This window comes from Zootoca vivipara, chromosome 16 (assembly GCF_965207765.1).
Source record: "Zootoca vivipara chromosome 16, rZooViv2.hap1.1, whole genome shotgun sequence".
Classification (NCBI taxonomy): domain Eukaryota; kingdom Metazoa; phylum Chordata; class Lepidosauria; order Squamata; family Lacertidae; genus Zootoca; species Zootoca vivipara.
The window spans coordinates 22,813,896-22,826,320 of NC_142599.1; the positions used below are offsets into that span (position 1 = coordinate 22,813,896).

At 48.8% G+C, this 12,425-nt stretch overlaps 1 protein-coding gene across 2 annotated transcripts in view; it reads left to right on the top strand.

Moving 5' to 3' along the window:
- FBXW8 (F-box and WD repeat domain containing 8) overlaps positions 1-12,425 on the top strand; it is a 65,047-nt gene that overhangs the window by 44,984 nt on the left and 7,638 nt on the right. For both annotated transcript variants that reach the window (XM_035098286.3, XM_060269290.2), the window contains exon 8: positions 6,653-6,780. In XM_035098286.3, coding sequence (XP_034954177.2) covers positions 6,653-6,780 — 128 coding nt within the window. The remainder of the gene's footprint in view (positions 1-6,652; positions 6,781-12,425) is intronic.

Below are 12,425 nucleotides of genomic sequence, written 5' to 3' on the forward strand. Positions count from 1 at the left end.
AGACCCCTGGAGCTGATGAGGCCCTTGCACCTTTCAGCCAAGGTGGTGTTTGCCCAGCTGTTGCTCTCTACATATGGCTCCATCTAAGGCTGGCTGTTGCTGAAGCAACATCAGAACTTTGCTCCCGTACAGCATTCAGGAGGAGCGCTGGGACGAGGCCGGTGTTGGCATCATAACAAAAGTGCCCTGCCCATGCCCCAAATGGAACCAGAAGCAAGAGCTCCATGGGAGCCTCCCGAATGGCGCTCTGTGGATTCGGAGTGGTTTCCTAATGTAGGTCTGAGGTCTTTTTGGTGCGCGGCGGCAGATGGTTTGCGAGGGGCATGTATGCTAATGAGGGGGAACGGGGCTGAAGGAACCCAGACGGCCAGGATGCCTCTGACAAGGACACCGGCTTGCTTGGCGTTCCTGCTCCGGCTGACATCACGCCGGAAACTTAATTACGAATGTCTATTATGATAATTAATCCCCAGACGTGAAGGGACTTTGCATGGGTTGATTGTGGTGGTCAGGAGGCGATGATCAATCTCCAGGTTGATGCAGGAGACGTATCGCTGCGTTTTGGCCTGTTTTGGAGGGATGGAGCCATCTCCCCCCCTCGGCAGTCATGTTTCATTTTTGGTTTCCTGGGCCAAGGTGCTGCACTTGGTTGGCAGAAGGATTGGATGAGCAGCAGCCCGCTTGTCGAGACGATGTGCTTCTTTTTTGTGCCATTGAAATCACACTAGCCCTTTATTTTATGTTGCTCTGATCAAAGACTTATTGGTTTGCTGATGTGTCTTTTTGCCAGTAGCTTGACATAACTAGGATCCTAAGCCTATGTGGAAGCTCTTTTGAGAACTTTAAAGTTTAAATATCGAAAGCTGCTGTTTATTCTTAGAAGAAGCATTTTCTTGTATTGCTCCCCTATCGCTGCAGCACAGCAGAACCAAAGCAGCCTCACAGAAATAGGTGTGTGTTGTGCCCTTGATTTTCAGCCCCATTGTCTAAAAACCAGTCTCCTTAATTATTTAATTTCATTATAATTATGGATGCTTTAGCTGAGATTCCTGCATTGCAGGGGGTTGGACTAGATGATCCTTGGGGTGCCTTCTAACTCTGCAATCCTATGCTTCTATGATTCACTATGGAGCTGTCCAGTAGATCTTGCAGAATCCCAAGGCTATAAAGTTCACTTTTAAAAGTGAGAAAGTTTCTAGCCCTCATTGTTACTAAGGGAAATAGATACTGGTCTTTAATAGCATAATTTATAGTCCTTTGGATATATTCTAGAACAGTGGTTCCTTAAATCTCCCTGCCCCTCCCCCACGCAGAACCACTTGAAAGTTGCTGGGGGTCTCTTGCTGGACCACTTAATGGTTTTTCTGCCTGCTAGATCCTGGCTGATTTTAATTTGCATTTTTAATTACTTATTTTGTTTCTTAGATATTATAGTTTACTCTGTTGCCCTCTGAATCCCATGGAATTCAAAGCGCAATACAATGTAAGAAATAAAAGAAGTAATGAAAATGCAGTCGAAAACCAATATGTATATTTAGTGCACCTTCGACCACAAATCCATGGACACGCTATGTGCCACCCGAATGAATCCTGTGGGCCGCTGGCGGTCCACAGACCCCAGTTTGGGAACCCCTGCTCTAAACACAGCAGAGCAAGTCCCTGCGCTTGTAGTCCTTGTTTCACCGCTCACATCTCAGTGAGAGAAATGACCACTGCGTTGGCCGGATGCTCTCTCCACACTTTGCATCTGTCCATAGGTTAAATGTGTTTTGCAACCTCCTTCCTTGCCTCCGGCAGACATCTGTCCGCATCTTAACCACGGCCTGGCTCGGTCGCCCACTCCGCTTGGCAAGGCAGCATGCAGGGAAACGAGGTCCAGGGCAGAAGCAGCAGGAGCTGCAGGTGCTTTGGCAAAATTCACCACCGACATCCGGGCTCACTCCTGGCTCGGTTTGGCGATGGCAGCTTTGCACTGGCCACTTTGACACTCTCTCTCCCTCCCTCCCTTTCAAACTTTAAAAGGGAAAGGGGGAGGACCCCCAGAAACCTGAGTGTTTTTGTTTTGATTGAAAATAGCATCTCTGTTTCATTTGCATGGAGGTGCTGCGAAGAATTATCATTACACCGTGAGCATCTAGCCTTGCCGTAGGCTGGGGGGGGGGGGCGACTGCTGCTTCGCCTGATTTCCCCAGGTGGCCTCCTCTGAGCGGTCGGCAGGTATGCTCGGCCCCTAAGTGAGAAGATAGTGTGTATGTGTATGGAAAGTCACATTTGGGATGGCATGGAAGTTGATGTGCGTCCCTCCACGCCGCGCCGCCCGCGTGATCCTCGATGAGGTAGCATTCCCTGCGCCAGAACGCTGATTCCCCCCTGGCACAGAGCCGCAAGATAGTCTGGCTGGCTGGCTGTCAAAAAATTACATCATGTTGGAGTAAACTGCTTTTAAATCAAACATCCATTATTCATACATATTAACTACTTTATGCCCCCTTTTTTATTATTCCACACACACCTCTCGTCCAACCCCCCCCCCTCCATGTAACTGCTTCTTCTGGGTAGGTTTACTGTTTCCCACCCCCCTAATTTTCTCTCTCTCTCGTTGATCTTGGTCTTTCGAATATTAGCTCATCTGTAATCTTATAATCAAACAAATCACCTTATCTCCACTCTCTCTCTCTCTCTCTGTGTGTGTGTTTAGCCAGCCAATGTGATGATTAGCTACACACACTGCATGGGGCTGACGCAGGTTGGAGTCCAATATCACCAGGAAGGCCGCAGGAATAAGCCCCCAATAATTCTGGATGTGCACTTTAGGCCACAGCCACTCGGCATGTTCAAAGCACTCTTATACAGCTTTAATAGTCATAGCTCTCATGCCCCCCCCAGCAAAATTGGATTCTGGGAACTGTAGTTTAAGGGTCCTGGCAATTGTAGCTCTGTGAGGGGCAGCCTAAAGTTCCCAAGATGCTTTGTGGGGAGCCAGGGCTCTTAAAATGGAATAAGAACATAAGACAAATCCTGCTGGATCAGGCCAGTGACCCATCTAGTCCAGCATCCTGTTCTCACAGCGGCCAGCCAGATGCCTGTGGGAAACCTGCAAGCAGGATCCGAGCACAAGAACCCTCTCCCCTCCTCTGAGGTTTCCAGCAATCAGTATTCAGAAGCATTTCTGCCTCCAGCCATGGAGACAGAGCATAGCCATTGTGGCTGGTAGCCATCAATAGCCTTCCCCTCCACGAATTTGCCCCAATCCTCTTTTAAAACCATCCAGATTGGTGGCCACCACTGCCTCCTGTGGGAGTGAATTCCATAGTTTAACAATGCACTGCATGAAGAAGTCTTGTCTTTTATCCATCCTGAATAAATGTACCTTTAACTCAGGCTTCCTCGATCTCTGCCCTCCAGAGGTTTGAGACTACAATTCCCGTCATCCCTGACCACTGGTCCTGCTAGCAAGGGATCATGGGAGTTGTAGGCCAAAAACATCTGGAGGGCCGAGATTGGCCATTGCGCATTCTGGTTTGGGCTTATAGGAGTCGGAGTCCCCCAGCAACTGAAGGGCCACGGGTTCCCCATCTCTGGATTAAAGCCCGAATCTGCTTATCCCCTAAATTGCATTTCTCCCCCTTTGCCTGCATCTCTCCCCCCACCCTTGACGCCCCGCCCCACCGCCCCACAATCCAGCAAAGGCCAAAGGTCTCAGCTCGCCCAACTTGCGTCGTGGCGAGGTGGCATTAGACTAATGCGTTGCCTGAACAAAAGGGAAAGCCAGGGCATAAATAATTGATTTTGCTCTCCTGTAACAACCGGCGAAAATGAAGTCCCATTTGCTCAGCCTTATTAAAAGAGCGAGAGAGGGGGGGTGAGGCGGTAAAGGTCGTTAAGGGACTTGTAACGCGGAGCAGAGCCCGCCCGCGAAATGGATGCTGCGCTTTACTAATCTCCGAGGGCTTTAACTCAAAGTCGCGGCGAAGGCCGTCTTAAGGCGTTTGGGGCGCGTTGAATTATTCAGCATTTGGGGAGATCAGTCCCCACTGAAGCTTTTTGATTTCTGGTGGTAAACTGGGGCGCCTTTGTTTGTTTGTTTGGTGCGCGCGTTCCTGGCTGAGCCCTCGATTCTGGAATCGAAAGGTTCTCTGTCAATCTTGTTGAGTCGCCCCTGCTGCCATCTTAGAACTTCAGGCTGAGATGGATGTCTCCTTGCCACCCAGCGCTTGAGGCTCTCAGCAAATTTGTCAACAGGATCAAACTAGCCCCAGCTGATTTTTCCCCTTTTTAGCCGGAGCAGGGAACTGCCAGTTCACATGTCGGATATGGCTCAGGGGACCTCTTTGTCTGACTTGCAGCCTCTGCTCCTCACTTCTCCCGTGTGCCATATTTAATGCTTCTCTTGAAGCTAACAGGAGGTGTTTTTTAAATTGTCTAAATGGTTGGAGGGGAGACCATTTATGGGGGAGTCACAGCTGGGGAGGAAAGGGTTAGCATTGGATATCTAATGAGTCTAGATGTCGGGGACTGTGAGCAGGGCCTTTTGGTGGTGGCACCCTCTTGATGGAACATGCTTCCCCTGCATGTTAGGCTGCCACCATCACTGATGGATTTCGGAGCCATGTGAAGATGCTTTTCTGCAACGTTTGAAGATCAGCCTTGACTTTGGCGACAGAACATGTCTTTGTATGCATGGGTGATATTAGATGTGCACGCTGTGACCCTCCCTTGGGACTGTTTTACAGTTGATAATAAAGGGATACAAGGGACCCAGGTGGCGCTGTGGTTAAATCACTGAGCCTAGAGCTTGCTGATCAGAAGGTCGGCGGTTCGAATCCCTGTGACGGGGTGAGCTCCCGTTGCTTGGTCCCAGCTCCTGCCAACTTAGCAGTTCGAAAGCACGTCAAAATGCAAGTAGATAAATAGGAACCGCTAAAGCGGGAAGGTAAACGGCGTTTTCATGTGCTGCTCTGGTTTGCCAGAAGCGGCTTTGTCATGCTGGTCACATGACCTGGAAGCTATACGCCGGTTCCCTCGGCCAATAATGCGAGATGAGCGCGCAACCCCAGAGTCGGTCACGACTGGACCTAATGGTCAGGGGTCCCTTTACCTTTAATAAAGGGATACAAATATTTTCTTTTTCTTCCCCCTATTTTTATTTGGTTGCAATATATAAGTATTGGTATCTACTTGTACAGGTATACACCCACCCATGTATAAGTATGCTTAATTCATTTTTAACACATAAAAATACATTAAAGCCAAGCAAACAAGTGAAATCAATCACGGATGTGAGAGACCTTGGGTTGTAACAACTAAGGCCTACTCAGAGGAGACCCATTGGAATTAACCAGTCTTACGTTAGTAAGGTTCATTAATTCAGTGGGTCTACTCTGACAGCCATTAACTTTGGATACAACCCTCTCAATATTTGAGCTATAAATTGTTTCCAATGGTATATACCGTATTTTTCCGTGTATAAGACTAGGTTTTTTTTCTTTTAAAAAATACGTTTAAAATTGGGGGTTGTCTTATACACAGATACAATCTCCCCCCATTTTCTTAATTTGGAGTCCCCAAGAAACAGGGGGCGTCTTATACACGGGGTGTGGGGGGGTGTTATACACGGAAAAATACGGTATAGGGCTAGATATTTTATCACATCTTAGGTTGACTCCTTTATCTTTCTCTTGCAAGGTTAGTTAGTTTTCTCATATGAGCCAATTAGTCAATTCCCATATTCTCCCATTCCAATCTTCTAACACAGGGATAACACTCCATTATAGCATTTTGCAGTAGGAGCAGCTGTTAGCAAATGCATTATCAATTCTGCAAAACCAGATCCTTAACATATCCAAATAATACTGTGTATGGTTCTGCCAGCAGTTCAGCCCCTGTTATAAGTTACATTTCATTTCTAATTGGGCATGTGTTGTAACTTAGTGGTAGGGAATCTGCTTTGCATGCAGAAGGTCCGTGGCTCAGGGTGGACTCAGTATAAGACAGGTTTCAATGTTATATGTTCCCCCAATATTGTTAATTTTAAGAGATAACAAGTCTACAGTTGCTGGAAGGGCACAGAGAGGAAAGTAACCTCCTGGGGGAAAGGAACTTTCAACACCAGTCTTAACTCCTGACTCCTGGTTTTTCTTAATCAGAGAGACAGATTCTTAATCATAGAATTGTAGAGTTGGAAGGGACCTTGATGGTCATCTAGTCTAACCCCCTGCAACACAGGACTCTTTCGCTCAACCTGGGGCTCAAACCCATGACCCTGAGTTTAAGAGTCTCATGCTCTACCGAGCTATCTCCCTTAGGACTGGGGAACCTTCTCTGGCCAAAGGGCCAGATCCTTATCTCCCCCACCCCTTAATTAAGGCCCTGGAGGGTGCAATCCTCCTTACTGTAGGGGTCTGCTTGGTCAGCACAATCCTTGCAGAGAATGCACTGGCAAAGCTGACCCCAGCAGGATTGAACTCCACCCTCCCGCCCCTCGGTTGACACCTAATGGACTTGTAGGTTTGGCGGGCCAGGCCATTTAGCTGTGCAAGCCATTTTGGACCCCCTGGCAAGCCAAGATTGGCCTGCAGGGCTAGAGGTTCCCCACCCTTTCCCCTAATCCTTGGTTGACAATCTGCATTCCCGTGGTGTGTTTCCCCCCCAGATCCTTCTCTACAACTTGGAAACGGGACAGTGCACAGCGCAGCTCGGAAGCTCCTTGGGGGACTTCTCCTGTGTCAATCTCCGAGACAGCCCTCCCTGCATGCTGGTGGCTGGGAACAAGGACAGAAGGTACATCCAAGGAGGTGGGGCCCATTTGGTCAGGTTAAATTTATTGAACTTTTTATTTTGTTTCCCGCACATAAAAAGGGTTGCCTCCAACGCTAGTCCTACTCAAAGAAGACCCATTGAAAATTAACGGGCGAGGCTCACTTAGGCCCATTCATGTCGATGGATTTACTCTGAGTAGGACTAACCCTGTATACAACCCAGAAGTCCCAAATCGATTTGTGAGAATAGAATCCAGTAAATAAAAATATACACATCAGAAACAGAATAAAAACATTCAACAGTGGATGCCACCCAGATGCCCAGGAAACAAAAAATGTATTTGCCTGGTGCCTAGGACAAAAACAAAGTAGGTGCCAGGCAGGCCTCCTGAGGCCCAGCATTCCATAGACTTGGGGCTACCACAGAAAAGGCCGTGTTCATCCTCCAGACCTCCCTTATAGGTGGCATGCAGAGAAGGGCCTCGGATGAACTGGGCAGATTGCTAAGGGGAAAGGCAGTTTGTCCTGGGCCCCCAAACCTATCATGCTGCTCTGAACCACAGTGACGCAAATCAACCAGTCTGGTGGGCTCTTGCATGTGGACTGTGGCAGGGAGGCACCGTCTTGCCATTTTCATCCGGTACCAAAACACAGGAAGCTGCCTTACACTGAGTCAGACCCTTGATCCACCTAGCTCAGTATTGTCTACTGAGTGGCAGCAGCTCTCGGGTGTGTGTGTGTGTGTGTGTGTGTGTGTGTGTTTCAGGCAGGAGTCCCTACCAGCACTGCCTGGAGATGCCCTTGGGGACTGAACCTGGGACCTTCTGCATGCAAAGCAGATGCTCTGCCACTGCAGTACAACACCTTCCCAAATGTCTTGCGCTGGCCTGGATCTGGGCACCCCACTCCAAACGTGGCTACACCTTTGTAGCAGCTTGCCTGTCGCCTTTCACGGAATTGCACTGCACACCAGAGGCAAGAGTCCGCATAAACTTTTCAGAGAATGAGACGCAATATTAGGTAATGGTTGGACCTCGCTTTGCTTTGTTCTGTCCTGTCGTTTTGCAAGCTCCACGGGAAGAGTCCCTCCTTTACTCCTCCCACCCCCCAAAATAATATACTTTTAAAAAGCCATTTGGTGGACACAGTTGGTGTACTGCCCAGCGAGGCCTCTTGGAACGAGGCCTTCCGCTTTCCTGCGGACACTCGTGGGGGAAAAAAGGAGAAAGAAATGAGTTTGGCATTTTAAACCTCACTTCCTGAAATTTTGAAGTAGGGAAATAACCTAAGGGAGATTCGCATGTGCCAAAAAGAGCCCACCCCCTCGGCATCACCGCCACCAAACAGTGGCAATAATGTAGGTTGGGTTGCAGTTGATGTCTCTCAGGTGGCCAAAACAAAAAAGGATTTTCACGTGAATGAATTCCAGATCCTATTTAGCTGATTTGCAGCTTCCCCCCCCCTTTATCTCCTCATCTTGGCCAGTCTTGCGTCTCTTCCCCCACCCCCTTCTCCCCCCCCACCCCACCGCTCAGTGTCTGTTGGCAGACATGGAAGCGCTCGGAGTCATCAGCGTGAAAGGATTAGAGTGCTTTTTAAAAAAAACACGTCCCTCATCCAATTTTTAGATTCCCCCTCCTCCCTGCCACCTTTTCTTTTTCTTTCTTTCCTTTTTTTTGCGGGGGGGGGGGGGGGGAGAGATGGGGTGTTAATTATTTAAATAGTCCAGCACACCACACCAAAGGGATGTCGCACGGTGGCCAAAGGCCAGCTGGGAATAGCTCCCTACTCTTTCCTTCTCACACACCCATCTCCCTCCCTGTACCCTGCTTCCCCCACCCCCATGCATCAGGCCTCAGGTGGCATTTTGGTCCGGGATCAGATTCAAGGGCATGTCGTTTCCCCTTTCTGGATTTTCAGAGCCTAGCTGCATTCTGCAGGAGCTAGTTCCGTCATTCAACTTTGTGCTGGGTGAAGAAGTGCTTTTTCAAATTGATCCTGAATACAAGCGTACCTCGGAAGTCAAACGGAATCCGTTCAGGAAGTCCGTTCGACTTCAACTTCGGAAACCAAGGAAGCTCCTGCAGCCAATTGGAACTCATGGAACTCGCATCGGACATTTGGGTTCCAAAGAATGTCAGCAAACCGGAACACTCCCTTCCAGGTTTGTGGTGTTCAGGAGCCAAAATGTCACAAGGCATTCATCTATCTATCTATCTATCTATCTATCTATCTATCTATCTATCTATCTATCTATCTAGGCCTGGCACCTAAAAGTGTATAATGAAGGTGCCAGGTGAACCTCCCTGGGGAGAGCGTTTCACAAATGGGGAGCCACCGTAGAAAAGGTTCTCGTGTTGCCACCTTCCGGACCCCTCGTGGAGGAGGCACACGAAGAAGAACAAGAATTCATGTGTTAGGAGAGTGGGGGTGAGGGCAGAAACTTTACCTTCTTTCCCCATGCTGTACATAATTTCTTTTACACTTCCTTCATGTCACCTTTTGCTCTCCTTTTCTCCAAACTCTAAGGGTCAAGTGGTTTTGTGTAGCTGTAAAGCACCATCTCCTGTGCACTGGAGGAGGAGGGTTTAAATTTATTTCCCACCTTTCTTCCCAAAGAAACACATCAGGGATAAAGCAACACAGTTAAAATGGAAACTTAAGCACTTAGCCTCTCTCCAGCTTCTGGAAGTTATCAGATGTTGTCCATACAGTGGTGCCTCGCTAGACGAAATTAATTTGTTCCACGGGTCTTTTCTTATAGCGAAAAATTCGTCTAGCGAATCCCATAGGAATGCATTGATATATTTTTTTTGGATTTTTTTTTTGCCCATAGGAACACATTAATTGAATTTCAATGCATTCCTATGGGAAACCGCGATTCACTAGACGAATTTTTCGTAAAACGCATTTGTCTAGCGAGGCAACCTCGGCTTGATAAATCCTTTCGTTAAGCGGAAATTTCGTTAAGCAGGGCATTCGTTAAGCGAGGCACCACTGTACTTCCAAGCCTCTCCCCATGGGCCTGAGGACCAGATACTTGCTTTATTTCATTTAAGTTTATATTTATTTCATGCACACAATTCAGAGCAGTGTGCATGTTTCTTTCTTCCCCCTTTTGTCCTCACAACCACCCTGTGAGCCGGGGGGATCAGTGAGGATGGGGCTGGGGTCAGTTTTCCTTTATGCATGGGCTGTGTGTGAACCTGTTTAGTGTTGCGGGAATTTTCCTTAGTTTGTTTTCGAGGAACGGGTACACCATAGTCTCTGGTTTTTTTCTACCTCCCGGTGCACCTATTGTTTCATTTCATCTTCCAGGATGTATGGGATTATGTGGTGAACTTGGTTGGCGATATAGTATAGTCCTGTGTTTTCTAACATAAGAAGATCTTTAATAAAAAATAATTTAAAAAAACAGCAGCAACAACCCCGTGAGGTAGGTTAGGTGGCAGGTAGTAGCTGCCGAAAGATCACCCAGTGAGCTTCACGGTGCGGGGGAGATGCCCAGGTCCCTAAATCCTAAACCTAGCTCTTGAATTCCATCCTTTTCAAGGTTCGATCGTTGCGGAACCACAATGCTCTGACATTGGTAGCCAGAGCCTGGGAGCTGGAGTTGGTAAGACTTCCCCGCCCCACAAAAGCAACAACAACTCGAAAAGTGTCTTTTGCATCCCCCCCCTCCCACCAGGAACGGATGCCTGGAAGCCAGGTCCTTGCAAATGAAACCGCGACGACTCAGCCAGGACTCGGTAGATGGAAGGCGGCCTGATTATCATATGCGATGCCGGCGGGCAGCCCGCCAGGCCGCACGCTGTCAGGGACGGGGGCTTGGAAGCAGCGCTTCGGTTTCACCCAGTGCCGAGCTCTGCGCAGCCCCCCCACCCAGACAAGAGGAAGAGCGGGAGACAGGCTTTGTTTACTCCATCTGTGGATGCTCCGACAAGCGGCAACGGAGGTGTTGCGCGTGGCCCAGCCTGCCTGAGCACGCTCATTTCCCTTCTCCAGCCTGTCAGATGGATGCCACCCGGTCGGAAGCCTTTGTCCTCCTTTTTGTTCTAATTGTCGGAACGGAGCTATTCCCAGGCTCCTGCCGAGCGGTTTCATTAGAGAAGGGCAATGTGGGGGGGGGGGGAGAGAGAAGGAGGGAAAGCTTTGGATTTTGTTTTTTTGGAACAGCCTCCAGATCGGAGCAGGGATCCTGAACAATGGAAGTGCTGGCACAGGGAGTGTCCTCCTGTCATGCGCTTGGGCCTCCCAGCTTCCGCAGTTCATCATTTCCCAAGGATTAGCTTCCATTCCTTTTCGAGCAGCCTCTGTGGCGGTTCCCGCTCGACTCTCTGGGCTCTGTTGTTGTTGTTACACACACACACACACACACACACACACACACACACACACACACACACCCTTTTGGCAATCTGCAATGATTTCATCTTCAGCGGTTTTGGATGATCAAACTGTTAAGCCCTTTTCCTGCATCCATCCACTTGCTCAACTCTAGCAAAAGCCTCTTTGAGCCCAGCAGTGGGAAACCTCAGGCTGAGGTTCCCAGCCTCTCTGCCTTCCCAGGCTGCACCCTGACTGACTCCATGTCACACCTTCCTTGGATGTTTTTGCTAGGCTGCGGTGCATTTTTCGTAATGCCCCACGCTTCCCTGGAGAAAGCATAGAGAGAGGGGTTCACGAGTTAGTAGCTCACAATAACGTCTTCCATCTCTGCTCCGGGGACCTCTAGGTTAGAGATTACTGCAACACATTATACATTGCCTCTAAAGATGGCTGGAGAAACTTCAGCTGGTGCAGAATCCAGCTTGCTCATTGGGGCAAGACGGTTTCAACATATTACACCAATCTTGGCTCAACTGTGCCGGCTGCCAATTAGTTTCCTAGACCAATTCAAAGTGCTGGTTTGGAAGTATAAAGCCTGAAATGGCTCAGGGCTGCAAGGAATGCCTCTCCTGATACGAACCGAGCCGTACCCTGCAATCATCACCCAAGGCCCTCCTCCACAAGAGGTCTGGAGGGTGGCAACGCAAGAATGGGCCTTTTCTGCAGGCTCCCCGCTTGTTGAATGCTCTCCCCAGGAAGTCTCACCTAGGGCTGGCTGGGTGGAGAAGGCACCACTCTATGCCCATAAGACTTTACGCTCCGGATGGCAGTTAGCAGTTTCATCTCATCAGTGTTCCAACTGCTCAGGCTCTGACCCTGAGTCCAACTACAGCCCAGACACATGTCCCAGCTACTGCAAACTCCATTACTCCCAAGAACAAATAAGCATTGCATGGAAAAGGAGTGGTGTGTGTGTGTGTGTGTGTGTGTGTGTGTGTGTGTGTGTGTGTGTGTGGACCTTTACAATTCAATAACTATTGGGGAGATGGCCCTGCAGGATCAGACAAATTAACGGAAGATCAGGATGGCAATGGCTGTGTTCTGGCTCCTCTGTCCACTGTCGGAGGCAGTATGCTGGGAATCGCAGGTGAGAAGAGTCGAAACAAAATAAAAAAAATTCCTTCCAGTAGCACCTTAAAGACCAACTAAGTTGCTGAAGGGCACTGTTGGCATTTGATGGCATACACAATGTTAGAGGATGAGCAATTAAATAGTCCTGAGATGGTATGTTGGATGTTGTAACCAACACGGCTACCTACCTGTAGGTGAGAAGAGTGT